The 27,187-nt window shown below is 46.7% G+C and overlaps 1 protein-coding gene across 2 annotated transcripts; it reads right to left on the bottom strand.

Annotated features, from left to right (window-relative positions):
• CASC3 (CASC3 exon junction complex subunit) lies at window positions 1-27,187 on the bottom strand. Of its 2 annotated transcripts, none has more exons than XM_049779130.1 (14): window positions 26,923-27,187; window positions 26,665-26,692; window positions 26,129-26,166; window positions 11,702-11,863; window positions 11,458-11,609; window positions 10,683-10,859; window positions 7,262-7,947; window positions 4,012-4,076; window positions 3,736-3,850; window positions 3,241-3,339; window positions 2,394-2,608; window positions 1,551-1,673; window positions 1,357-1,421; window positions 1-702 (listed from the first exon to the last, which is right to left on the bottom strand). In XM_049779130.1, exons 1-13 carry the CDS (start codon window positions 27,166-27,168, stop codon window positions 1,398-1,400), a joined length of 2,130 nt encoding a protein of 709 aa, XP_049635087.1. In that variant the 5' UTR covers window positions 27,169-27,187; the 3' UTR covers window positions 1-702; window positions 1,357-1,397. The 2 variants fall into 2 exon arrangements, with proteins under 2 accessions (XP_049635087.1, XP_049635096.1); XM_049779139.1 differs by having other exon boundaries at window positions 1-697.

Here is a 27,187-nt window from a genome sequence, read left to right as displayed (position 1 = left end):
ACCCTCTCCCCCCAAAAAAAGAACCTCCAACCATCCACTTAAGAGCGTTTCTCCACACAATTTAGAGATGGGTCTGACACTCATTCTGTACAGATTAGCTGTTTCCAGGGAGGAAGAGGCAGTATGATAATTCAAGAATACAACAGTAGAGGCAAACCACAAAGAAAAGGTCAGCTCTTGGTAGAACTGGTGGGGGAACACTGGTACACTGTCAATAACTGGGATGTAGAAGAGCCAAAGGGAGCTCGGAGAAGCTAGCAGACCAGAAGGATGAACTTGTCCATTTAAAATCAAAGAGGAATAGAAAGAAATAAGGATATCAATATATAAGAATAGCAAGCCCAGGCTTTTAAAATGAACACATTAGGAAACAAAACAAAGAGACAGTATCCCTGGGAGCTGACTGGAGATTCCCAGGTAAAAGCAGAAACCAACAAAGACCTGGGCTTCCGGCGTGGACTTCGAAGCTTAGGCTGTCTGGGTCTCTTGCTCCTCAGACCACAGCCAACTAAAGTCAAAGGGGGAGAAGGGAGCAGGTCCACTGGGGCTGCCTTTCTCCAACAGAGCCTGTCCTCAGAGAAAGGCAGGGCACCTCCTCAGTCAGCTCTCTGCTGGCAGGAGTCACCCTGGATCTCTGAGGTCTCCAGGTAGTGGGTAGCCACTTGTATTTCTCTTCTCTCCTGGGCTCTCCCCTTTGCTGTGCTGACAAAGGTGAGGGAAAAGGAAAAACCACCAGTGTTAGTGGATCTTCTGGGAACATACAAGCTATTTTCAAAATCACATTTCTAAATTATGTGTTTTAAATAATGTCCCTAAAAAGCAAAGCAACAAAACACCTGTGGTCGTTCTTCTCCATGACATTTATAATAGGTTTCGCTTAATACCTCCAATTTATACTTCCACTTCCTTAATAAAGAATATACCCTTTTGTATTTTTGTTCCTTGCAGTTTCCCAAATGAAATTCTGCCAAGTTAACCATGGATTCTCTAGGGGCCTGAGAAATAGCACGGCGAGTAAGGCATTTGCCTTGCACACCGCTGACCTGGGTTCGATCCCCACACTGTTTCCCCAAGTCCTCTTGGAATGATCGATGGATGCAGAGCCAAAAGTAAACCCTAAACACTACTAGGTGTGGCCCCAAAAGCTAAACAACAACAAAAGACAATGCTTTCTACTCCAACCCTACTCAATGCATTCATGAAATAAAGAACCTGGCAAGTTCTGAGAACCTTTAAAGCCTCCACCACTAGGTACACCATGATTACACCAGAAAGTAATAATTAAGTGATTTTGTTTGTTAAGCAATTAAGTATGTGTTTAAAAACGTTACGGGTCTCAGTAAGTTGCACACTTACTTTTCATATGATGTCACATCAAAAATATTCAGAAACTCGTATTAACTGGAACCCCTGCTTACAACCTGGAATAATCGAGTTGGAATTAGTTATTAGACCTTTTTTTCCTTTTAAAAAGTTCTTCTCTACACATGCAGGAAAGGAAAGCCTGCAGCAGTTAGTGGGGGTCCCCAGCATGGAAGGCCAGCTCCTACCTCAGGGGGTGGGGGCTTGATGGTGACTGGCTGGGGAGTCCTGCGGGGTGGGGAGGGCTTTGGCTGCACTTGTTGCTGGGCAGGGTTATAGTAGGTCACTCCTCCATACACCTGTGATGGGGCCTATCACACCCAATAAGTTAGGAGAAAAATATATTAATCAGTCTAAAATACAATGAAATGAAAACAGTCACAAAAGCAAGAGTACTAAAGAACATTTTATTTTTTAAATCTCTAAGATGCCCCCCCTTTAAAGAAAGTAACAATTTCTGCCTTAATTTGCCCTATTTATATTCTGGTTCCTACTTCAACATATTCCCCTGCTTTCTCTAATTCCTACCATCAGCTGACAAGTGGAAGAGGCTGAGCTCAGTAGTGACACTCCAGATATCAGATGGTGTCAACCTGTGGGGAGTTAAGCAGCACAGGATGGGTAGGGCTGGTAAGTAGAATACAGTCTTATGCAGTATAATAAATAGTGACGTGGTCAGTTAAGATGCACCAAACCACAGAAATATTATTAGGGCAGAACGAGAGATTTCAAAGGGCTGGAAGTGTGTGCTTCGCATGTGTGAATCTTGGGTTCAATCCCTGGCACATGGGTCCCAGAAAAAGAAATATAAAAATAAATGATCACTAAAAATACTGAAGAGAATAAGCAGCAATTAATGGACATTACATAAGCTGCATTTCTAGCTCCTGACCACCATGAGGCGTCCTAGCACCAAAAGCACATCAGCTCTACTGAAATGCTTTCCAAAACTTTGAGCAGGACTCTCATAGTGCATTTCTGTATGATTTGAAATTGAGAACTTAAAAGAATTTTCTCGTTAGTCAACTCACCTGTGTATTAGGATATAGATGAGGCGGTGGTGGGGGAGGCAGTCCCCCTGGAGCATAAGGGTAACTGGGATTACCAAAGTTCATGACACCCGGAGCAGAAAAGTAAGTAGGAGCAAGCAACTGTTGAGGTGGTGGCTGTCCTGGAGACATGGACACCGGTGGGGGGTAGAGGCCTGGACTGGCCAGAGGTGCCGGTGTCTGGTGGGGATGTAAACCTAAATAAAATAAAATAAAATAAAATAAAATAAAATAAAATAAAATCTGAATGAAGTAGAAGATAATATCATCTCCATGAGATGGACGAACTGCTAAGCACAAGTAGACAAAAGTGAAGTCCTCTGGATGCTCCAAGCAGCCAGGCCTCACAGGCAGACAGCATAAAGCTTAAAAAGAAAATGGGTGGGGGAGCTGGAGTGCTACCACAGTGGGTAGGGCGTTTGTCTTGCATATGGTCAACCTGTGCTCAATCTCATGTATTCCCCTAGTGATTTTTTTTTTTAATTTTTAATTTATTTATTTATTTTTTTTTTGTGGTTTTTGGGTCACACCCGGCAGTGCTCAGGGGTTATTCCTGGCTCCAGGCTCAGAAATTGCTCCTGGCAGGCACGGGGACCATATGGGATGCCGGGATTCGAACCGATGACCTGCATGAAAGGCAAACACCTTACCTCCATGCTATCTCTCCGGCCCCCCCTCAGAAATCACTTTTCTGAGCGCAGAACCAGGAGTAACCTTGAGTACTGCCAGGTATGCCCCCACAAATAACAACAAAAGAAAGAGGTTTATGAAGGTCCTGACATACAGCTTCAAGTACTAGAAGCTTATAAGCAAGAGGTGCAATACTTACCTGGGTGGGGAAGGTGCATTTCAGGCTGCACAATCATGCCCTGAGGAGGCAGTGGGGCAGGGCTGTCGCCATGGGTATAGATTGGTCCCTGGAACTGCACTGTAAGATATCACATTGGAACTCTCATAAACCCTCACTCCTCATACCACAGAGATAAGTCTTACTCCCCAAACCTTTTAAAAGATGTTTGCAACCCGGGGCTGGAGAGATAGCACAGCAATAAGGAATTTGCCTTGCAAGCGTCGGACCCAGGACCAATGTTGGTTCAAGTGCAGGCATCCCATATGGTCACCGTGCCTGCCAGGAGCAATTTCTGAGCAGAAAGCCAAGAGTAACCCCTGAGCACCGCAGGGGGTGCCCCCCCCCAAAAAAAAAGACGTTTGCAATCAGACGTCTATTTGAGAACCACAAGGCAAATCAGGAAGCAAGAGGTTCATTGTCACTTAGCTCACTGAACCCCGCCCAGAAAGGAACCCTCAGGAAGGAAAAACTCACATGGATCATAGTAATGTCCCTCCATGATGCTGATATGCACAGGAGGGGCAGGGGGCTCTGGAACAGGTCTCTGGCGCTGGGATGAGTAGCGTTTGGCTCGCCCACCCTGGACACCCTGAAAGAAAAAAAAAGAAAAAGTGAAAAAATATTAGATTATGATTTGAAGCTATTATCTTTTACTCCACATTGTGGAAACCCAAATTAAAAGAAACATGGGTAATAATGTGTGAAAAAGTAACATTGAACTCCCTCCTTAAACTCCCTTCCCATGTATACCATTTCTTCCATCCGGTTGAACTGTGGTGGAGGTCCTGCTCCCACATGTATGTGGCTGGGCATGCCTACAACACAAGAAAGTCACTGCTGCAGAGCAGACTGATGATAGGAGACATGCAAGGACAGCACCAAGGAAATAAAGACAAGTTTTAGAACTAACATGGTAACTGCCTCCTAGATTTGAATAAAATTAAATTTCATATGAATTATTTAAGCTTCCTGTCAATACCAGCATTTAAAAAAAATTGTTCTCATTTTCATTGCTGCCTACTATAACATATCAATGGAAGCCTTTCTTTTTAAATTTTCGTTTTTTTTTTTTTTTTTTTTTGGTTTTGGGGTCACACCCGGCGGCTCTCTGGGGTTACTCCTGGCTCTGTGCTCAGAAGTTGCTCCTGGCAGGCTTGGGGGACCATATGGGGTGCCGGGATTCGAATCCCCGTCTGTTCAAATCAGCTGCTTGCAAGGCAAACGCCCTACCACTATGCCATCTTTCCGGCCCCCTTAAACTTTCTTTTACACCTGATCGTGCTCAGATCAGATCGTACTCCTGAGCTCAGAAGACCATATGTAGGCAAGGGTGGGGAAAGCGATAAAAAAAAAAAAAAAAAAAAAAAAAAAAAAGAAAAGAAAAGAAAAAAGACAATCTTGTAGTACCAGGGACCCTGGTCAGCCCAAAGGGAAGACAAGTGCCTTAATGCTCGTACAGTTTCTCCAGCCTAAAAGGTAATAACATTAGGGCCTGGAGAGATAGCACAGCAGCGTTTGCCTTGCAAGCAGCCGATCCAGGACCAAAGGTGGTTGGTTCGAATCCCGGCATCCCATATGTTCCCCGTGCCTGCCAGGAGCAATTTCTGAGCAGACAGCCAGGAGTAACCCCTGAGCACCACCGGTTGTGGCCCCCCCCCCCCAAAAAAAAAAAAAAAAAAAAAAGGTAATAACATTAATTTGGGAGGGGGTCATACCCGGCCACGCTCTGCGCTCCTGGCAGGCACACGGGGACCATCTGGGATGCCAAGATTCGAAACACCGTCCATCCTGGATTGGCTGCTTGCAAAGCAAACGCCCTACTGCTGTCTCTCTCCAGCTCTAACATTATTATTTTTTCAGTGAGAAGATTGATTAAATAGACTCTCTACTGGAGAGATTATAGCCAAGATATATAACATGATCAAATATACTTAAATAATCTCAGCTCAAAGTCTAAACAATGAGAGAGAAGGGATATTGTAAATCAACCGATTATCTTTGATCAGTAAGATCTGGGTGGAAATTTGGGAGAAAAAAAAATTTTTTTTAATTTTGGGCCCACAACTATGTTATTCAGAGGATACTCCTGCACTCCTGGAAGTGCCTGGGATACTCAAATCCATGGTCTTACACATAAAACAAAGTGCTTTGCAAAAAATTAAAAAAAATTAAAGTTGGGGCCGGGCGGTGGCGCTAAAGGTAAGGTGCCTGCCTTGCCTGCGCGCCAGCCTTGAACGGACCTCGGTTCGATCCCCCGGTGTCCCATATGGTCCCCCAAGCCAGGAGCAACTTCTGAGCACATAGCCAGGAGTAACCCCTGAGCGTTACTGGGTGTGGCCCAAAAACCAAAAACCAAAAAAAAAAAAAAATTAAAGTTAAAAATAAATAAAGGTGGGCCCGGAGAGATAGCACAGCGGCGTTTGCCTTGCAAGCAGCCAATCCAGGACCAAAGGTGGTTGGTTCGAATCCCGGTGTCCCATATGGTACCCCGTGCCTGCCAAGAGTTACTTCTGAGCAGACAGCCAGGAGTAACCCCTGAGCACCGCCGGGTGTGGCCCAAAAACCAAAAAATAAATAAATAAATAAAGGTGGGGGCAGAGCAATAACACAGTGGTGAGGCATTTGCCTTGCACTCGGCCAACAGAGGACAGACAGCTCAGGATAGAATTCTAAATGCAGAGTCAGGAGTAACCCCTGAGCACTGCTGGTTGTGACCCAAACACCTAAATAAATAAATAAATAAATAAATAAATAAATAAATAAATAAATAAATAAAGGGAGCTTGAGCCATATAACAGTAGGTAGTAGGACATTTGCCCTGCAAGTGGCCAATCCATGTTTGATTCCCAGTATTTTATGTGATCCCCTGAACATCACAAGGAGTAATTCTTTTTCTTGAGTGTAGAGCCAATAGTAACTTGAGCATCACCAGGTGTAGGCAAAAAAAAAAAAAAAAAGATGGGGGAAAAGCAGACTCTCTTCCAATGGCAGTTTAGGGCCTATAAAATATACTAGTAGTTTAGGATATACTAAGTTTTTAATGTTTAAAAAAAATCCTATCTAGGTGCCAGAGTGATGGTGCTGTGTTGCCTTGCACACAGCTGACCCAGGATGGACCATGGTTCGATCCCCTGATGTCCCATATAGTCCCCCAAGTCAGGAGTGATTTCTGAGTGCATAGCCAGTAGTAACCCCTGAGCATCACCGAGTGTGGCCCCAAATAAAAACAAATATAGCATCTAGGGGACTGGAGCAATAGCACAGCAGGTAGAGTTTTTAACTTGCACAAGGCCGACCTGGGTTCGATCCTCGGCATCCCATATAGTCCCCCGATCCTGCCAGGATTGATTTCTGAGCACAGAACCAGGAGAAACCCGAGCACTGCCGGGTGTGGCCCCAAAACAAAACAAAAATCATATTTAGGACCAGAGATACAGAGTAAAAGGATGAATGTGTTTTGTCTTGCACTGCTGTCCATACCAGTAAGATCCTCACACTTTATAATTCTCTAAGCAAGGCAAGGGATCACAACACTACTGAACAGAGAGCCAATAGCCTTTTACGAACTCCAAATACTAGGAAAGGCTTTCTTATCAAAAAAGATTTGAAGATGTATATACAGAATCAAGACTGAGCAATTATTGGGCCGGAGAGATAGCATGGAGGTAAGGCATTTGCCTTGGATGCAGCCAACCAAGGTTCGATCCTTAGCATCCCAGAGAGTCCCGAGCCTGCTTGTGTGGTTACAGCCAGGAGTAACCCTGAGCATTGCCGAGTGTGGCCCAAGAACAAAACAAAACAAAAAGTCTGAGCAATTAATAATAGGCAAAGGGTAGTCTTGGGTAACAGTTACTACCGCTTAGAGGTCTTTGAATAAACATTTGAGTCCATCTGTTTCCTGCAGTTAAAGAAACAGTTATTTGTCAGTCACATAACTTCCCTACATGGAGTCTATACTCTAAAACCCAATAAAGCAAAGAGTAAAGCGTCAGGCACCTACCCCGAAGCTCACGTGGTTGCAAGAATGAAGGCTGTCCCGGATTCCAATTCTGCTCTGTTAAGTTTAGTTGTGCCATGTCCTGCTCAAGTCCACCTGCAGTAGAATCCACTGGAGTCTCCCAGGTGCCCGTCTTCGTAGGTGGTGGGGGAGTTGTTTCAGAGACAGAAGGTGCTGGGATTAGCCCCTCGGGTGGAGGAGGCATCTCCTCTGCAACCTTGACCGCCTCTCCAGCTTTAACTCTGGTTCTTCTTGCCCGAGAATAAGATTTCTTCTCGATGGGTCTATCTGGGGCTGGTGGCACAATGTCAGGAGGAGGAGCAGGAATCTCTGAGGCCGACTCCTCTTTCTCGGGGCTGCCAAGCACTTGAGCATCTGCTTCTGGAGACGGATCCCTCACAGGAGTCTGCTCCAAGCGCCGTGATCGATAATTAGTGTCATGTTTGACAGTCTCACCAGACCGGCCACCATGATGCCCACCAGTCTCCAAAGGCCTGAAACTGGCACGACCTTCCTTGAAAGCCCCAGCTCGAGAGTAATTCCTGGGAGTAGACATGCGGCCAGTACCCGCTGCATTCCTGTTAATGAATGTTCTTGGTGGCAGGGTACCTCCAGGACCCAGGTGACGATGAGATTTGTTTGGTCGCTCACCAATCCAGTTAGGATCTCTTTGTGGAGGACTTCCAAATCTGAAACAATAGAATGGGGAAACAAAACCCTTAAAATATCAAAATAGGGGGCCGAAGTGATAGAACAGCAGGTAGGGCACTTGCCTTGCACGTCCTCGACCTGAGTTCGGTCACCGGCATCCCACATGCCCCCGTGCATGCCAGAAAGGCGTCCTGAGCAAAACTAGGAATAGCCCCTGAGCATAGCCGGGTGTGGTTAAAAAAGGACAAAAAAAAAAAAAAAAAAAAAAAAAAGACTAAAATATCAAAATAGGAACCAAAGTGTGGTAGGACCACTGTGGGTTGGGCATTTGCCTTGCACTTGGCTGACCTGGGTTCAGTCCTTGGAATCCCTTATAGTCCCCCAAGCTTACCAGGAGAAATTTCTGAGCACAGAGCCAAGAGTAACCCCTAAGGTGTGATCCCTCCCAAAATACCAAAACAACAAAACAGACCACTAGAGGTATACATCAATCTCTGGCACTCCATGTTTCCCAAGCCACACCTGGAATGATTCCTGAACAGTGCTAAGTGTGGCCTGAAGACAAAAACAAAAGCATCAAGGCTGGAGATCTGCACACAGAAGGCCCATGTTTAATTCTTTGTGCTACATGGTCCCTTGAGCATCCCTAAGCACTGAATCAGGAGGAGCCCCTGTGCACTGCCTGGTGTGTTTTTTTTTTTGTTTGTTTTTGGGCCACACCCGTCCGCACTAAGCGTTTACTCCTGGCTCAGCATTTACTCCTGGCTATCTGCTCAGAAATAGCTCCTGGCAGGCATGGGGGATCATATGGGATGCCGGGATTCGAAGTGTGAGAGTGTGAGAGTGTGAGAGAGAGTGAGAGTGAGAGTGAGAGTGAGAGAGAGTGAGAGTGAGAGTGAGAGTGAGAGAGTGAGAGAGTGAGAGAGTGAGAGAGTGAGAGAGAGAGAAAGAGAGAGAGAGAGAGAGAGAGAGAGAGAGAGAGAGTGTGTTTGGTTCACACCCGGTGATGCTCAGGGGTTACTCCTGGCTATGCGCTCAGAAGTCGCTCCTGGCTTGGGGGACCATATGGGACACTGGGGGATCGAACCGTGGTCCATCCTAGGCTAGCGCAGACAAGGCAGGCACCTTACCTCTAGCGCCACTGCCCGGCCCCCCCTACTGTATTTTAGAAAAACATTTTTTTTTCCATTTTCAGAATAACTTATTCTACCTATTTAAATTTTAAATAATTTTAAATTAAATTCTACCTATTTAAATTCTGGTACACCCCCCCCCCACTGCTCAATTTGAGTGGCCTTTTTTTTTTTTTGGTTTTTGGTTTTTGGGTCACACCCGGCAGCGCTCAGGGGCCACTCCCGGCTCTACGCTCAGAAATCGCTCCTGGGAGGCTTGGGGGAACCACATGGGACGCTCGGATTCGAACTACCATCCCTCTGCATGCAAGGCAAACACCCTACCTCAATGCCATCTCCCCGCCACCTCCCCTTTTTGGATTTTTGGGTCACATCGACAGTGCTCAGTTACTCCTGGCTCTATTTCAGAAATGGCTCTGGCAGTCTTGGGGGGAGGGGACCATATGGGATGCCGGGATTCGAACCACTGTCCTTCTGCATGCAAGGCAAATGCCCTACCTCCATGCTATCTTGCCACAGCCAACACAAGACTGAACCCGTTTCGAATCCCGGCATTCTATATGATCCCCTAAGCCTGCCAGTTGTGACTTCTGAGTGTAGAGTCAGGAGTAACCCAAGTGCCACTGGGTGCGACCAGCCCCTACCCCCCAAAAAAAAGGTGGGCCTGGAAAGTGGGTAGGATGTTTGCCTTACAACAAGGCCAAATGAACTCAATTCCAGACATCCTGTATGGTCCCCATACACTGCCAGAAGTAATTCCTGAGTGCAGAATCAGGAATAACCTGAGTACCACCGGAGTACCACCAGGTGACACGGGCCAACTCATGCCATTCAAAAGAAAAACTAGGGCTAAAATAATAGGACTTTTGAACACCACTGAGATGAGCCTTGAGCATTAAATCGGGAGTAGTCCCTGAGCACTGCAGTTTGTGACACCACTACCCTGGCTAAAAATAAAGCTAAAAACCAAGTCTACAGAGCTAGATAGTATAGCAGGTAGGGTGCCTGCCTTTCATATAGCTAGCCAGGTTCAATCACTGGCACCTCATGTGATTCCCTGAGTCCCACCAGGAGTGATACTTGTACACAGAGCTAGGAATAAGCCCTGAGCACTACTGCGTGCTGCCTGGAAAGAAAAACCATCTAAAACTGGAGAGACAGTACAGGAGATAAATAGAACCCTTATCTTGCATGCAGCCAACATGGGTTCAATAGCAGGTACCCTATATGGTCTCCCAAGCCCCACTGAGTGATCTCTTGAGTGGAAATAAGTCCTGAGCACCACTGAATGTGGCCCTAAAATGAAGTTTTGGGGGGCCTGGAGAGACAGCACAGCGGCGTTTGCCTTGCAAGCAGCTGATCCAGGACCAAAGGTTGTTGGTTCGAATCCCGATGTCCCATATGGTCCCCCGTGCCTGCCAGGAGCTATTTCTGAGCAGACAGCCAGGAGTAACCCCTGAGCACCGCTGGGTGTGACTCAAAAACCAAAAAAAAAAACAACAACAACGAAGTTTTGGGGTTGAATATATAGTTCAGTGGCTAGATAAGAACAAGTCTTATATGCAGGAGGTCCTGAATTCAACTCTTGGCATAAGTAAACATAATACAGAAATAAGTCTAGGCCCAAAACTTTTCTTAACCTGGGTTTCCGAATTCTTCGAGGTTTGATGTCATCAGGATTATGGGCTGAGCGAATGTCATAGCCATAAAGAGCAATGAGCTCCTGTCGAGACTTTGGAGCTTGTTCATCTTCCCGAAACTTGTCATGTTCCCATCGACCTTCATCCTTCCACAGCTTTCGCTGACGTCCCTTGGGTCTAGATAAAACCAAGGAAAAGTATCTTCAGTTGGCACAGTCTACCAAGTCTACCAAGTTTACTGGCTAGAGAGGGAACTCAGCGGTAGATATTAGTGCATGCGTTGCATGTACTTGTGAGGCCCTGGTTCCTACCTCTGGCTCCTCCTCTCTCTTCCCCTCACCCCAAACACAATGTTCATGGCAGGCAAGAGAATAAATAAAACATCAGGTCATTTCCTCATCTTTCCAGATAGACCTCTAAAACTTCCCAAAAGAAAGACTGTATCATAGCACCCTGAGCCCAAGGTAAGGTCAAATGCAAAAGTAACAAAGAGAAAACTCCTGAGCATCTCAGTTTCTCTCCTGGAAGACTACTTAAGCACACGTTTCACAGTCCAGAAGCTGAGGCTCGGAGATGGCAGGCATGGAAGCCCAGATTTGGATCCCAGCTCCTCCACCAACAATCACCAACTACATCATTTGTCTCAGAGGGGTCATCATACTTACCACCTTCCAATGCTCTGAGTAGTGAGTGGGATAATACAGGGGGAGCACTACAAGAGACCTGCCACCCAGCAAGTGTGATAGCCATACTACCCAGCATCAGAGGCTCTTACCTGACTTCTTCCTCCTGAGTTTGCCCTCGAAGATCATGCTCAAAGAAGAGTCCTTTCCGGGGGATGTAGGCTGGGTTCTTGCGATCTTCATCATCATCCAGATGCTTGGGGCCCTTTTTCCCCACTTTATTCTCCACAGGCTCTGTGCTCTCCTAGAGGACAGGATGGGCTCCTTACTCTTCCAAGGTCACTAGAAAGTACCTATCCCTGTTCCCTTCCATGGAGGACCTCTGTGGGCACTGACCTGTCCATCACCACTCTGCCGCTCTCCAGTCACAGTGCCTTTGGTGTCAGACTTTTCTTCTCCCTTTTCCTCCTTTGCTGAAGAATTAGCAGCATCATTGGCTTCTGACTTCAGTTCCACTTTGGAGTTTTCCTCTTCACTATACTCCCCCACTTCTTCACCCTGGGGGAGAAAAAGAAAGGTTCCCCATCAGTTATGGGAACATCTTTTGTTTTGTTTTGTTTTTGGGTCACACCCGGCCACGCTCAGGGGTTACTCCTGGCTCTATGCTCAGAAATCGCTCCTGGCAGGCTCGGGAGACCATATGGGATGCCGGGATTCGAACCACCGACCTTCTGCATCCAAGGCAAATACTTCACTTCCATGCTATCTCTCCGGCCCGGGAACAACATCTTCTTTTTTTTTTTTTTGGTTTTTGGGCCACATCCGTTTGACGCTCAGGGGTTACTCCTGGCTATGCGCTCAGAAATCGCCCCTGGCTTGGGGGGACCATATGGGACACCAGGGGATCGAACCGTGGTCGGTCTGTCCTACGCTAGCGCTTGCAAGGCAGACACCTTACCTCTAGCACCACCTTCCCGGCCCCATCGGGAACAACATCTTAAGGGAAAATTTTTATTTATTTTTTATTTTTTGGTTTTTGGGCCACACCCAGTGATGCTCAGGGGTTACTCCTGGCTATGCACTCAGAAGTCGCTCCTGGCTTGGGGGACCATATGGGGGACCACTGGGGATCGGACCACAGACTGTCCAAGGCTAGCACAGGCAAGGCAGGCACCTTACCTCTAGCGCCATCGCCCAGCCCCATGGAAAATTTTTATTTATTTTTATTTTTTTATTTTTTTTGGTTTTTGGGCCACACCCGGCGGTGCTCAGGGGTTACTCCTGGCTGTCTGCTCAGAAATAGCTCCTGGCAGGCACGGGGGACCATATGGGACACCGGGATTCGAACCAACCACCTTTGGTCCTGGATCGGCTCCTTGCAAGGCAAAGGTCGCTGTGCTATCTCTCCGGGCCCTTTATTTCTTAATTGTTAGGAAAACATTTTCAAATAATCTTAAGTTCTGTACTATCTCTTCAGCCACACAATATAGGAATTTTATTTATTTTTAGTGACACCGATAGTGCTCAGCCCTCTGAGATGATGTCCCCACACCCAATCTCTTCAACTCCCAAGAAATCCCTATAAAAGGTAGGACTAGATAAATAGTTCAGTGCAGATGGCCAACCCAGTTTTGATCCCCAGTACCTCCAGGCCCCCAAGTACTACCAGGTGTGGCCCCCAAAAAATTAAAAAATAAAATATACATGGGCCCGGAGAGATAGCACAGCGGCGTTTGCCTTGCAAGCAGCCGATCCAGGACCAAAGGTGGTTGGTTCGAATCCCGGTGTCCCATATGGTCCCCCGTGCCTGCCAGGAGCTATTTCTGAGCAGACAGCCAGGAGTAACCCCTGAGCACAGCCGGGTGTGACCCAAAAACCAAAAAAAAATAAAAAAAAAATAAAACCATACATGTATGTTTAAAATATTCATGTTTTCGAAAAAAAGAAAAAGCACAACTTTTAGCAGTGATCACCTATTAGCATTATCTAGGCGCAGGGGTCCTCAAACTTTTTAACCAGGGGGTCAGTTCACTGTCCTTCAGACTGTTGGATGGCCAGATTATAGTAAAAACAAAAATTATGAACAAATTTCTATGCACACTGCATATATCTTATTTAGAAGTGAAGGAACAATATGGGAATAAATACAATATGTGGCCCGTGGGCCGTAGTTTGAGGACCATTGATAGAGACACTGGGACTCTCTAATGCCTAGCAAGAGTTTATTCAGTTGTTTTGTTTCTGGGTCACACCCTGCAGCACTCAAGGGTGTTGACTCCGGCTCAGAGCTCAGAAATCGCTCTTGGCAGGATTGGGGGACCATATGGGATGTTGGGAACTGAACTCTGGTCCACTCCCGGGTTGGCTGCTTGTAAGTCAAATGCCCTAGAACTTCGTTATTGCTATGGCCCCTTTTTAAGTTTTTGAAAAATACCCAGCAGTGGTCAGGGGTTACTTCTGGCTCTGCATTTAGTAATTACACCTGGAGATGTTAAGGAAAACATACAGGATGCCAAAGTTCAAACCCGGGTCAGGCATAAAAGTGCCCTACTTGATCGCTATACTATTGCTCCAATTCATAGCTTAATCACTATTTATTAATGTCTCCCATTTTCAAGAACTTTATCTTAAATGTAGAGTATCTAACACATTCAAGTTGTGAACTTGACATCTCAAAATAGCTGTGTAGTGATTCCCATTCTTTAAGACATCAGTTCTGCTGTACTGCTCACTTTATTTGGTGCAAGATAACCCAGGTCAACTACCTATTAGGCCAGCAACCCTACCTCCTATTTCAGTTTGATTCTCCCTTTTGATAATTTTTTATTTTTTTTGTTTTTGTGCCACACCTGTTGACACTCAGGGGTTACTCCTGGCTATGCGCTCAGAAATCACTCCTGGCTTGGGGGACCATATGGGACGCCGAGGGATTGAACCGTGGTCCTCCCTAGGCTAGCAGGGACAAGGCAGATGCCTTACCGCTTGCTTACACCACCACGCCAGCCCCTGGTTTTCCCTTTTATTTGGAGGATGAGGCAACTAGTTCACGCCCAGCAGCACTTAAGAGCTACTCAAGGCTCTGTGCTCAGGAGAGCCCTGGCGGTGCTCAGGGTCACCACTGCTGCAGCTGCACACAAGAGCCTTACCTAGAGGCCGGAGCAATGGCAGAAGCGGTAAGGCCTTGCCTGCGCTAGCCTAGGACAGACCGCAGTTCGATCCCCTGGTATCCCATTTGGTCCCCCAAACCAGGAATGATTTCTGAGCACATAGCCAGGAGTAACCCAAGTGTCAGCAGGTATGGCCCAAAAAACAAAAACAAAAAAGAGCCTTACCCCCAGTACTTTCTTTGACTGCAGCTTTTTAAAAAATTTTTTGGGTTTTGGGTCAGCCTATGGAACTCAAGAGGGTTATTTCAGTGCATTTCCCAAGGTTCTCTTTGGGGACAATGTGTGGGGACTGAATCTAGGTATTGGCACAAAAAACATATGCACTAGCACTATGAGCTCTCTCTTCAGTCCTTTTTCAAAAACAAATTTTCATGGTGAACTAAAAGGGGATTAAGAAACTTGCCTTGCATGCAGCTGACCTAGGATCGATATCCAGAACAACATATAGTCCTCTAAGTACAGAGCTAGGTTTAGTCCTTGAGCAGCACTGGGTATTGACACCAAAAGATAATTGTGTTCATGGTCTCCATGAGACAGTCGTTCAGCATGCACTGAGAAAACTAGTTGCTACATATTTGCTACATACATTAACTAATTCATTCTAAACTGTGTTCTAGGGCCCGGAGAGATAGCACAGCATCTGCCTTGCAAGCAGCCGATCCAGGACCAAAGGTGGTTGGTTTGAATCCTGATGTCCCATATGGTCCCCCGTGCCTGCCTGGAGCTATTTCTGAGCAGATAGCCAGGAGTAAACCCTGAGCATCGCTGGGTGTGGACCAAAACAAACAAACAAACAAAAACAAAAACAAACTTTGTTCTAAATAGTATGTATCTAGTCTATAAATAATGAGTTTACCTAATCTTTAAGATCCTTATAGTAAATTCTGTAATCCCAAGGCATTATTATCCTCTAGGAAGAGTGGCTTACATTTTAAAAATCTATATGAAAACTGCAGCATGAGACTGTTAGCCAGTATCTGTAGATACATAATTATAAAAATTTGACCTGGAGGGCCCAAAGCAAGGGCATTTGCCTTGATATGCTGACCCAAGTTTGATCCCGGGGAATCCCGTAAAGTCCCTAGATCCGGCCAGGAGTAATTTCTGTGCTCAGAATAAGGAGTAATGCCTGAAAGCTGCTAGGTGTGGCCCATAAAAACAAAAGATATGGGGGACCAGAAAGTAAAGGCATTAGCAGGGGTCTCAAACTCGCGGCCCGCAGGCCGTTTGCGGCCCTCCATACAACATTTTGTGGCCCTGCCCTAGAGGAATCTTTTTTTGTTTTGTTTTAGTTTGGGTCACAGCCCCCAATGTTCAAAGCTTATTACTGACTTTGCACTCAAGGGTCACCCCAACTTTGCCTCCTGCGGCCCCCAGGTAAATTGAGTTTGAGACCCCTGCATTAAGGCCAGAGAGATAGTACAGAGGATAGGGCACTGGATTATCCATGGGGCTAACCCAGGTTCAATCCCCGGCATAACATATGTTCTCCGCCAGGAATAACTTCCAAGTGCAGAGCCACATAAGATTGGTACTACTGGGGCCGGAGAGATAGCACAGCAGTAGGGCGTTTGCCTTGTAGGTGGTCAACCTGGGACTGACCAGGGTTCAATTCCTGGCATCTTATATGATCCCCCAAGCCTGCCAGGAGCAATTTCCAAGTGCAAAGCTAGAAGTAACCTCAGCACCACTGGATGTAACCCCCCAAAAAACAAAAACAAAAAGATTGGAACTGAAGAAATAATACGAGGATTAAGAGAATTGCCTTGGGCCCGGTGAGATAGCACAGCGGCATTTGCCTTGCAAGCAGCCGATCCAGGATCAAAGGTGGTTGGTTCAAATCCCGGTGTCCCATATGGTCCCCCGTGCCTACCAGGAGCTATTTCTGAGCAGACAGCCAAACCCCTGAGCATCGCCGGGTGTGGCCAACAACCAAAAAAAAAAAAAAAATTGCCTTGCAAGGAGAGTTACTCAGATTCCAGCCCTACACTTTATACAATGCCCTGCGCACTGCCAGGAGTAAGCCCTGAAAACTACCAGGTATGCCTCAAAACCAAAATGAGTCTGGTTGCAGCTGGAGAAAGTATAATGCAATTGCCTTGCATATGGTCAACTCAAGATCAATCTCTAGTATCCCATATGATTCTCCAGGCTATCATCAGAAATGATTCCTGTGCCCGGTGTGAACTCTAAACATATAGCTAGTGTGGCCCACCCCCTTGCCCCAAAAATCCCCCAAAAATGGTTACTCCTGTGACCAAAGTAGTATAGGAGGAGCTAAGAGGTTTCTTATATGTGGCTGCAATTCTGGTTTGATTCCCTGGTACTATCACTGAGGGTTACTACTGAGCAGTCAGGAATAGCTTTGAAGCACTGTCAGAAAGGAGGCCCCCAAAACCTCAAAAACAAAAACTCCAACCAGCTGGATATTCCAGTTGGTGAAGTAACTGGAGTGAATTTAGGGTCCAGAGAGATGAAGTGAGTTCTATCAAAGGGTAGACAACCTGGTGCCCGGGACTGATCCCTAGTATGGTCTCCTGAGCACAGCACTGGCTGTGACTCCAGAACATCAACTAGCTAGTAGCCCCTGACCACTGCCGGGTATGGCACAAAACAAAAAGATTGAATGGAACCATACAATGGAGAATCTTGAGCTATCAGAAAATGAAAGCTAACAGAGGTGTGGCAAATTCTTGGCACAAAAGAATCTTACTTGGTAAAAGGAATATTTCTTCAGAGCTCATATCAAGGTTTTAAAAAAGTGTTCATGCCATTTTCTCGTTTTTTTTTTTTTTTTTTTAGGGGGTCACACCCGGTATTAGTCATGAATTATTCTTGGCTCTGTATTCAGGAGTTTCTTCTACTTGGTCAGATGTGTTCTAAACTCAGAACTCTAGCCCTTGGCTACCCACAGGAATCTTTTTTTTTTTTTTTTTTTTTTTTTGGTTTTCGGTTGCACAGGGGACCATATGGGATGCCGGGATTTCGATCCACTGTCCTTCTACATGCAAGGCAAATGCTTTACCTTCATGCTATTTCTCTGGGGGCCCCCACCCATTTTTTGTTTTTTACCCACAGGAATTTTAACAGATCAAGACATTTGATAAAGCAAGCAGCTCTAATGTTCTTTCTTCAGCAGAGCAGAATCTACCTCAACAAGAAACAAACTAATAAATTATTTGTAGGCTAATGTGATAACACAGCTGGTAGAGCACTTGCCTGGCACACAGCCAACTTGGCTTCACCCCATATGCTGACCTGAGCACTGCCAAGAGCTCTGAGCACCCTAGGTATGGCCCCAAAACAAGACAAAAATTTTTGATGGATGGTTTGGGCAACACCTGGTGGCACGCAGAAGATATTCCTCGTTCTGCGCTCAGTAGTAGTTCCTAGCAAGCCCAGGGGACCATATGGGATGCTGGGGATAGAACCCGGGTCGACACTGTGCTATTGCTCCAGCCTTAACAAAAAAATTCTTTTCCCACACTCAACTCTGCTCAGCCTCTGGGGATTCTGGTCTCTGTATGTTCTAAATTCCCAGAAAGGTACTGCTGCTATGAAATACAGATTTGAGAAAGATTGCTTGATCATATACACATTAGGAAAATCAAGATTTCACCTGCAGTTTTTTTTTGTGTTGGCCACATCTGGGATTACTCCTAGCTCAGAGGATCTGGGATGCCGGGGATCGAACCCGTGTCCATATGGGATGTTGGAATTCTAACCACCATCCATCCTGAATTGACTGCGTGCAAGGCAAATGCCCTGCCGCTGTGCTATCTCTCCGGCCCTTAGACTATGATCTTTTCTAATGGGGAGAGGGGGTCCACACCTGGTGACGCTCAGGGGTTACTCCTGGTTATGTGCTCAGAAATCATTCCTGGCTTGGGGGACCATATGCGACACTGGGGGATGGAACCGTGGTTCACCCTAGGACAAGGCAGACGCCTTACCGCTCCAAGCCACCACTCCAGCCCCTAAACTATGATCTCTTAAAGAAAATATGTGATGATATGGGTTAGAGATATACAGTGGGTAGGTGTTTGCTTCGCACATAGCTAACTCGGGTTCAATCCTTGGTATTCTTTATGGTCCTCCTCCAAGCCCTTCAGGAATAAACCCCTGAGCACAATGGGGTGTGCAAAATAACAGTTATTCTGGGGGCTGGAGAGATAGCATGGAGGTAGGGTGTTTGCCTTGCATGCAGAAGGATGGTGGTTCGAACCCAGCATCCCATATGGTCCCCCAAGCCTGCCAGGAGCAATTTCTGAACGTAGAGCCAGGAGTTATCCCTGAGTGTTGGCGGGTATGACCCAAAAAACAACAACAACAAAAAAAAAACCCAAGTTATTCTGAATTGGAAAAAACAATCAGAATATTTAGCCTTGGATGGACCGCGGTTCGATCCCCGGTGTCCCATATGGTCCCCCAAGCCAGGAGCAACTTCTGAGCACATAGCCAGGAGTAACCCCTGAGCGTTACCGGGTGTGGCCCAAAAACCAAAAAAAAAAAAAAAAAAGAATATTTAATGGTAAAGGGCATCCTTTGCAGACATGAGTCCTGTGTTTATTGGATCCTTGTCACCAAAAAAAAAAAGCAAAGAACAAAAAAACAAAAACATTTTCACAGGGGCCGGCGTGGTGGCGCTAGAGGTAAGGTGTCTGCCTTGCCAGCGCTAGCCTAGGACGGACCTCGGTTCTATCCCCTGCGTCCCATAAGGTCCCCCAAGCCAGGAGCGAGTTCTGAGCGCATAGCCAGGAGTAACCTGAGTGTTACCCAGTGTGGCCCAAAAACCAAAAAAAAAAAACATTTTCACAAAGAAATTTTCCAGAAAAACATCTATGTACCAAATCAAAATTATAATTTCTGGGACCCAAGCGATAGCACAGCACTAAGGCGTTTGCCTTGCATGTGGCCAACCCAGGACGAACTCTGATTCAATTCCTGGCATCCAATATGGTCCCCCAACCCTGCCAGGAGCAATTTTTTTTTTTTGGGCCACACCCGTTTGATGCTCAGGGGTTACTCCTGGCTAAGCGCTCAGAAATTGCCCCTGGCTTGGGGGGACCATATGGGAAGCCGGGGGATCGAACCGCGGTCACGATCTTTCCTTGGCTAGCGCTTGCAAGGCAGACACCTTACCTCTAGCGCCACCTCGCCGGCCCCCCAGGAGCAATTTCTGAGCACAGAGCCAGGAGTAACCCCTGAGCATTGCTGGGTGTGTCCCAAAAACCAAAAAAAAAAAGTATTTCCATTTTATGAGTCATAAAAAAAAATCAAGAAAAGGGTCATGGAGCCAGAGAGATAGCACAGCGGTAGGGCATTTGCCTTACACATAGTTGATCCAGGAATCCCGGCATCCCATATGATCCCCCAGTCTGCCAGGAGGGATTACTGAGCAGAGTCAGGAATAGCCCCTGAGCACCAATGGGTGTGACCCAAAAACCAAAAGAAAAAAGATAAAAGAAAATTAAGGGGCCGGGAAGGTGGCGCTCGAGGTGAGGTGTCTGCCATGCCAGCACTAGCCAAGGATCAGGACTGCGGTTCGATTATCTCGGTATCGTTCAATCCCATATGGTCCCCCCAAGCCAGGGGTCTGAGCGGATAACCAGAAGTAACCCCTGAGCGTCAAACGGGTGTGGCCCAAAAACCAAAAAAAAAAAAAAATGGTCAGAATATAGTGCGCAAAAGGCATGATTTTTTCATTTTTGGACCACACACGGTTATGTTCAGTGGTTTCTTCTCCTGCCTCTGCACTTCGGAATTGTTTCTGGCAGTTTTCAGGGGATATGAGATATATGAGATGCCAAAAATCGAACTCAGGTGGTCAAATACAAGGCAAAAGTTCTATTCTTTGTACTATCACTTCAGTTCCTGAAGAACATACACTGCACTTGGGAGGCCTAGGTTCAATTTCCAGCATCACAATTTCCTAAGGTGCCAGATACAGCTCAAAGAGAAAAACAAAAAAAGTAAGAATTAGGAACTGGAGGGATCAAAGCAATAGCGCAATGGTAGGGCATTTGCCTTGCACACAGTTGACCCTGGATGGACCCAGGTTCGAGCCCCGGCATCCCATATGGTCCCCCGAGCTTGTCAGGAGGTCACTCCTAACTCTGCACTGAAGAATCAGTCTTGGTAGTGTTCAGGGACCATGTGGGATTGAATCAGGGTCAGCCAAATGGACTATCTTTCCAGCTCCTTTTTTTTGGGGGGGGGGGGGGGGGCACATCCAATGGTGCTCAGAAGTTACTCCTGGTTCTGCACTCAGAAATCACTCCTGGGGCCCGGAGAGATAGCACAGCGGCGTTTGCCTTGCAAGCAGCCGATCCAGGACCAAAGGTGGTTGGTTCGAATCCCTGTGTCCTATATGGTCCCCCGTGCCTGCCAGGAGCTATTTCTGAGCAGACAGCCAGGAGTAATCCCTGAGCATCGCTGGGTGTGGCCCCAAAAAAAAAAAAAAAAAAAAAAAAAGAAATCACTCCTGGCAGTCTCGGGACCATTTTAGATGCCAGGGATCAAACCAGGGTCCGTCCTGGGTCAACCGCATGCAAGGCAAACTCCTTACTGCTGTGTTATCCCTTTTTTTAAAAAACATCTTTTATCTTTTTTTTAAATTTTTTTTTTTTTTTTTGGTTTTTCCGGCCATACCCGTTTGATGCTCAGGGGTTACTCCTGGCTAAGCACTCAGAAATTGCCCCTGGCTTGGGGGGACCAAATGGGACTCCGGGGAATCGAACCATGGTCCTTCCTTGACTAGTGCTTGCAAGGCAGACACCTTACCTCTATAGAGCGCCACCTCGCCGGGCCCTAAAAACACCTTTTAACTTGAAAGCACTTTGAGGTAAGAATGCAATGTGATCCAGTAGCACAGCACAGTGAGGCCCTGCATAAGGTGATCTTTAATACACTGTAACCAGGAGTGATCAAATAAGTTCAGATTCCAGTCACAGCTGTGATGTGGGAAGGATAGGGAGGTGGGGACAGGAATTAGTTTTGTTTGTTTTGGTTTTTGATCCACACCTAGCTTCACTTAGGAGTTACTCCTGGCTCTGTGCTCAGAAATCGCTCCTGGCAAAAAAAAAAAAAAAAAAAAAGAAATCGCTCCTGGCATGCTCGGACCCATATGGGATGCCAGGAAATAGAACCAGGGTCTGTCCCAGATCAGACTCTTGCAAGGCGTACACCTTATTGCTGTGCTATTGCTCTGGCCCCAGGAATTAGTTTTGAGAGCAGAAAAGTGACATAAAGGGTCTGAGCAATAATAGCACAGCAGGTAGGGTGTTTGCCTTGCACGTGTCTGTTCTGGGTTTGATTTCCAGCATGCCATATATTCCCCCCGAGCCTGCCAGGAGTGATTTTTGAGCGCAGAGCGAGGAGTAACCCCTGAGCACAGCCATGTATGGCCCAGAAACAAAAAAAGAAGAAAATGCCTGGCTAAAACCAAAGAAAGTAATAAATGAGAAAAGCATGTTGTGCTTTACATTCAGGAGACCCAGATTCATTCCCTGGCCCTGCATGGTGCCCTAAGCACTGAATGCTCTGCCAAGCAAAGAGAGGACAAAATGAAGTGATTCTCAAGAACTGAGCCAAGAGTAGACACCCCCCACTCTCCAAGACTGCCCGACTAACCACTACTCATCTCCAGTTCCCTATTTTAAAATGCCGTTGCCAATGATCACTCAACATCCTACATGAACTTATTTTCCCTGCTTTACCCTCTCAAGGCACCTACTCCTTCCAAGATCATGACATTTGCCAAATGTTCCAAATTTTAAATTACTGTAGTAACTACTCATCTGTCTATTCTCTGTTTCCTCCTTGGACAGTAAGTTCCCATATGGTAAGTCTTTTATTGCCTGCTAGGATGAATCACTTAACAAAGAGGATAAACAAGGGATCTTGAGATAATTCAGCTGTGGAGTCTCCTGCCCCACAAGTGTGATGTCTGGCTCTTTGGGGTTCCCTTGTCACAACCAAGTTTGTGATCTCCTGCATAATCAAGCATGCAACTAAGTATGTGCAAGACCCCTAGTTACAATGTTTGACCCCAGTTGTAGTAGAAAACAACAGAAGGGAGAGGGAAATGAAACAAACTAGTCCCTTCACAATCAGTAATTTTCCCTTTCTGTTTTTTGTTTGTTTGTTTGTTTGGTTTTTGGGTCACACCCGGCAGCACTCAGGGGTTCCTCCTGGCTCCAGGCTCAGAAATCGCTCCTGGCAGGCTTGGGGGACCATATGTGATGCCGGAATTTGAACCACCATCCTTCTGCATGCAAGGCAAATGCCTTGCCCCATGCTATATCTCTGGCCCCTTCCCTTTCAGTTTTTGATACACAAATGCTTCAAAGCCACACCCAACTGTCTTCAAGTGTTTGAATAGTCAATCTTCTCTCCTTTTCGGTCTTTTGTGCCTACTGTTCACTCAGCTTAACACAAGGTTTGCCAGGCTGATTCCAACCTATTCTTTCCTGAATGTCTAAAATGTATTCGTATGCATCCTATATAGCCCACCACAAGGAGCAATGAACAAGACCTATAACTGCCAGAATGTTTCTCTGACTTCTTCACTAATCTTAAGGTAGGTAGACTTTTTTTTGTTGGGTCACACACCCTATGATGCTCAAGGGTTACTCTTGGCTATGCACTCAGAAATTGCTCCTGGGCCCGGAGAGAGAGCACAGTGGCGTTTGCCTTGCAAGCAGCTGATTCAGAACCAAAGGTGGTTGGTTCGAATCCCGGTGTCCCATATGGTCCCCCGTGCCTGCCAGGAGCTATTTCTGAGCAGACAGCCAGGAGTAACCCCTGAGCACCGCCGGGTGTGATCCAAAAACCAAAAACCAAAAAAAAAGAAAAAAAAAAAGAAATTGCTCCTGGCTTGGGGGACTATATAGGCCACAGGAGGATCAAACCGTGGTCTCTCCTAGGTTAGCTGCCTGCAAAGCAAGCGCTCTACCGCTGCACCACTGCTCTTGGGGGGCGGGCGGGCGGGGAAGGGGTAAATGCCCTACCTGCTGTGCTATTGCTCTGGCCCTCTAAGTAGATATTTTGCTAGTGCTGTTCTAATTTTATTATCTGGTTTTGAGCTGTCTTCAGCTGCGATCAAGGCTTACTCTGGCAGTCATCAGGGATCACTTTAGGTGGTGCTCAGGACCATATGCAGTGCCAGGGACAGAATCTAGGTTAGTTGCAAGTAGGGCAAGTGCCTTTAAGATAGTCAGCACATAAAGCAACTAAGGCACTTGCCTTACATGTACCTGATCCAAGTTTGATGTCTGGCATTCCATAAGGCTCCCCACTAACATGCCAGGTGTGTTTACTGAGTACAGAATCAGGAGTAACCCCTGAGCATCAGTAGTGTGATCCAAAAGCAAAGAACTAAAAAAGTCCCTTAGAGGCCTTACCTCTCCAGCCCTATCTCCTTAGCTCAATGGAAATCCAAAATGTAGTGATAATTATATGAAATTTATAGTATGAAAAAAAAAGAAATGTATAGCATGACTCAATTTACACCCAACTTATCCTATACATAACCCAATAATCAAAATGCTGAACACAGGAATCTATTGAAAATCTCTAGTTTATCAGAAAAAAAAAGTTTGCTAAAGGTGGCATAGAAAAGCTTTCTTAAATACGAAGAAAGACCTTCTACAAACCAGAAAAACACTTTTTGTCTTGGGGCCACACCCAGCAGTGCTCAGGGGTTACTTCTGGCTCTGCACTCAGAAATTGCTCCAGGCAGGCTCGGGAGACCATATGGGATGCCTGGAATAGAACCTGGGTTCATCCCAGGTTGGCTGCATGCAAGGCAAATGCCCTACTGCTGTGCTATCACTCAGACCCTAGAAAAACATCTTATGGGGCCGGGCGGTGGCGCTGGAGGTAAGGTAAGCCTTACCTGCGCTAGCCTAGGAGACGGACCGCGGTTCGATCCCCCGGCGTCCCATATGGTCCCCCAAGCCAGGAGCGACTTCTGAGCGCATAGCCAGGAGTAACCCCTGAGCGTCACCGGGTGTGGCCCAAAAACCAAAAACCAAAAAAAAAAAAAAAAAAAACAAAAAACATCTTATACATCTTAATCAGCATTATGTCTTTCCAAGTCTTTAGAAACACCAGGTGACCACCAGGCTAAGGAGACAACGCCTACGGCTGAGGTGAATGCTTTGTATATTGCAGTCCTGGGTTCAATTCCTGGCACCACATGGTTCTCTAACCAATCCCCTAATATCCAAAGAAAACAGCCCTGGGGAAATTTTAAGTCTGCTTAAAAAAAACAAACAACTGGGCTTCACTTCCAAGGCAGCACATAACCATTATGGGTGGAGAGATAATACATCCAGTAAAGCATTTCAAAGCATTGCTTTGCCCATGGCCCATCCATATTTGATGACTGGCATCTGATATGATCAATCCCTTGAGCTTCATCACTAGAAGTGATCTCTAAATGCAGAGCACAGTTGTGGCCCCCTAACAGAAATAAACTAATACCTAGAGAAGGGCTTTAGGTTGCTCACATCTTGTGTGTGTGTGTGTGTGTGTGTGTGTGTGTGTGTGTGTTGTGTGTGTGTGTATGTGTGTGTGTGGTTTTTTGGGTCACACCCAGCAGTGCTCATGGGAAACTCCTGGCTGTGTGTGTGTGTGGTTTTTGGGTCACACCCAGCAGTGCTCATGGGAAACTCCTGGCTCTGTGTGTGTGTGTGTGTGGTTTTTGGGTCACACCCAGCAGTGCTCATGGGAAACTCCTGGCTGTGTGTGTGTGTGTGTGTGTGTATGTGTGTATGTGTGTGGTTTTTGGGTCACACCCAGCAGTGCTCATGGGAAACTCCTGGCTCTGTGTGTGTGTGTGTGAGTGTGTGTGTGTGTGTGTGTGGTTTTTGGGTCACACCCAGCAGTGTTCATGGGAAACTCCTGGCTCCATGCTCAGAAATTGCTCCTGGCAGGCACGGGGGACCATATGGGAAGCCTGATTCGAACTGATGACCTGCTGCATGAAAGGCAAACGCCTTACCTTCATGCTATCTCTCCGGCCCCAGGTTGCTCACATCTTATTCAACCTAATTTCAGCACAAAAGGTGAAATTCAACTACTACCTTAATACAGGTGACCTGATGAGACTTACCCAAGTTTCTCTCATTGTGACTGCATAAGACTTTTTTTTTTTCCCTAACAGCTTTTTCAGAAACAAAGTGCACAATTCTTTCTTTTTCTTTTTTTGGTGTTTGAGTCACACCCGGCAGCATTCAGGCATAACTCCTGGCTCTAGGCTCAGAAATCGCTTCTGGCAGGCTCAGGGGACCATATGGGATACTGGGATTCAAACCATTCTTCTGCATGAAAGGCAAACGCCTTACCTCCATGCTATCTCTCCGGCCCCATGCACAATTCTTTTGCAGAATTGGAGAAAAAAAAAAAAAAAGAATTGGAGAAGAGGTAAGGGACACACCCAGTAATGTCTAGGGACTGGTCCCAACTGCGGAAGGACTATGTGGTGATCTGAGGGAAACCTGAGCCTCCCACAAGGGAAGGACAAACACTATCTTTGTTAAACCATCTCTCACAACGGGTGAAGGTACTTCTGAATCACAGGCCCGTATTTGTTTTTGAGAGGCAGTTCCCAGCCTACACAACAGAAAGAAGGACCTTATATTACACTCACTTCCGAGTCTTCTGCACTTTCATAATCCGAGAGGACAGCTGAAAAGAAAACAGAAATACGTGAGTATATAAATATTCACTGACACGAAAGAATGCGACCAAAAACCATCACTCTTACTTCGCTAGGGCCAACTTCGATGGGTCACGCGAAGCCTCTCATTGGATTTTTTTTCATCCCATCAGTTCCTACAACTTGCAACGACTTAAATCGAAGCCTTTTTTTTTTTTTTTTTTTCGGTTTTTGAGTCACACCCGGCCGCGCTCAGGGGTTACTCCTGGCTCTATGCTCAAAAATCGCCCCCAGCAGGCTGGGGGAAACATATGGGATGCCAGGATTCTGTATGCAAGGCAAACGCTTTACCTCCATGCTATCTCTCCGGCCCCAGAATCGAAACCTTTTGCCCCTGGACAACTAAAAACCACACCCGGGGACTCCCTAAAAAAAATCCTTTCACTGTGTCCAATACTAGAAATGAGTGACCCCATGGGGTCCAGGAACCCCATGTTAGGAGGGGGTTTGGGTGGTACACTACTCACCGTCGCCTTCGATGCCATCTTCACTCTCCTGCAGGAAAGGAGACATGATGGGGGGTTAAAAACTAGGTGGGGTAGGGGGTGAACCCCAGAGCCTTGAGGCTGAGCACAAAATGGTTGAATGGGGAGACGAATCCCCCTAATTGAACAGCACCCGAGGGCCTGTCAAAGAGATCTGCATACTCCGATTGCATCCCAGATTCCTTCCCAACTCAGTCCCGGGGATCCCGGGTGCCACGAGGCTGCATCCTGCGGACTCACACACTCCGACTCCTCGGCGCTCTTGGCGCCCCCGCTCTCCACCCGCCGCAGATGAAGGGCCCCGGCCCGGCCTCCTCCGCGCTGCGAAGGCAGAGAGCCGCTGCCGCTACCGCCGCCGCCGCCGCCCGCGCTCCCGCTGCCGCTGCCGCCGCCCCGCGCCGGAGAGCCGCCGCTATCCGAGCCCGAAGCGCCCGATTCTTCGTCCTCCGTGTCCTGCGAAGCTCGCTGCCGCCGCCGGTCCGCCATCTTACGGAGAACGGCCGTC

The sequence above is a fragment of the Suncus etruscus genome, chromosome 1, assembly GCF_024139225.1.
Source record: "Suncus etruscus isolate mSunEtr1 chromosome 1, mSunEtr1.pri.cur, whole genome shotgun sequence".
In the NCBI taxonomy this organism is placed as follows: Eukaryota; Metazoa; Chordata; class Mammalia; order Eulipotyphla; family Soricidae; genus Suncus; species Suncus etruscus.
The sequence above is the reverse complement of the archived record's forward strand: the minus strand, read 5'-3'. Positions and strand labels throughout refer to the sequence as shown.

Bases quoted from the DNA above. Each gene is read 5' to 3' on its own strand.
- CASC3 (XM_049779130.1), bottom strand. From the start codon at position 27,168: ATGGCGGACCGGCGGCGGCAGCGAGCTTCGCAGGACACGGAGGACGAA. The intron at 26,693-26,922 runs GTGAGTCCGCAG...CCTTTCCTGCAG, and splicing joins GCGCCGAGGAGTCGGAGTGT to GAGAGTGAAGATGGCATCGA. The intron at 4,077-7,261 runs GTAGGTGCCTGA...CTTGTGTTGTAG, and splicing joins GCAACCACGTGAGCTTCGGG to GCATGCCCAGCCACATACAT.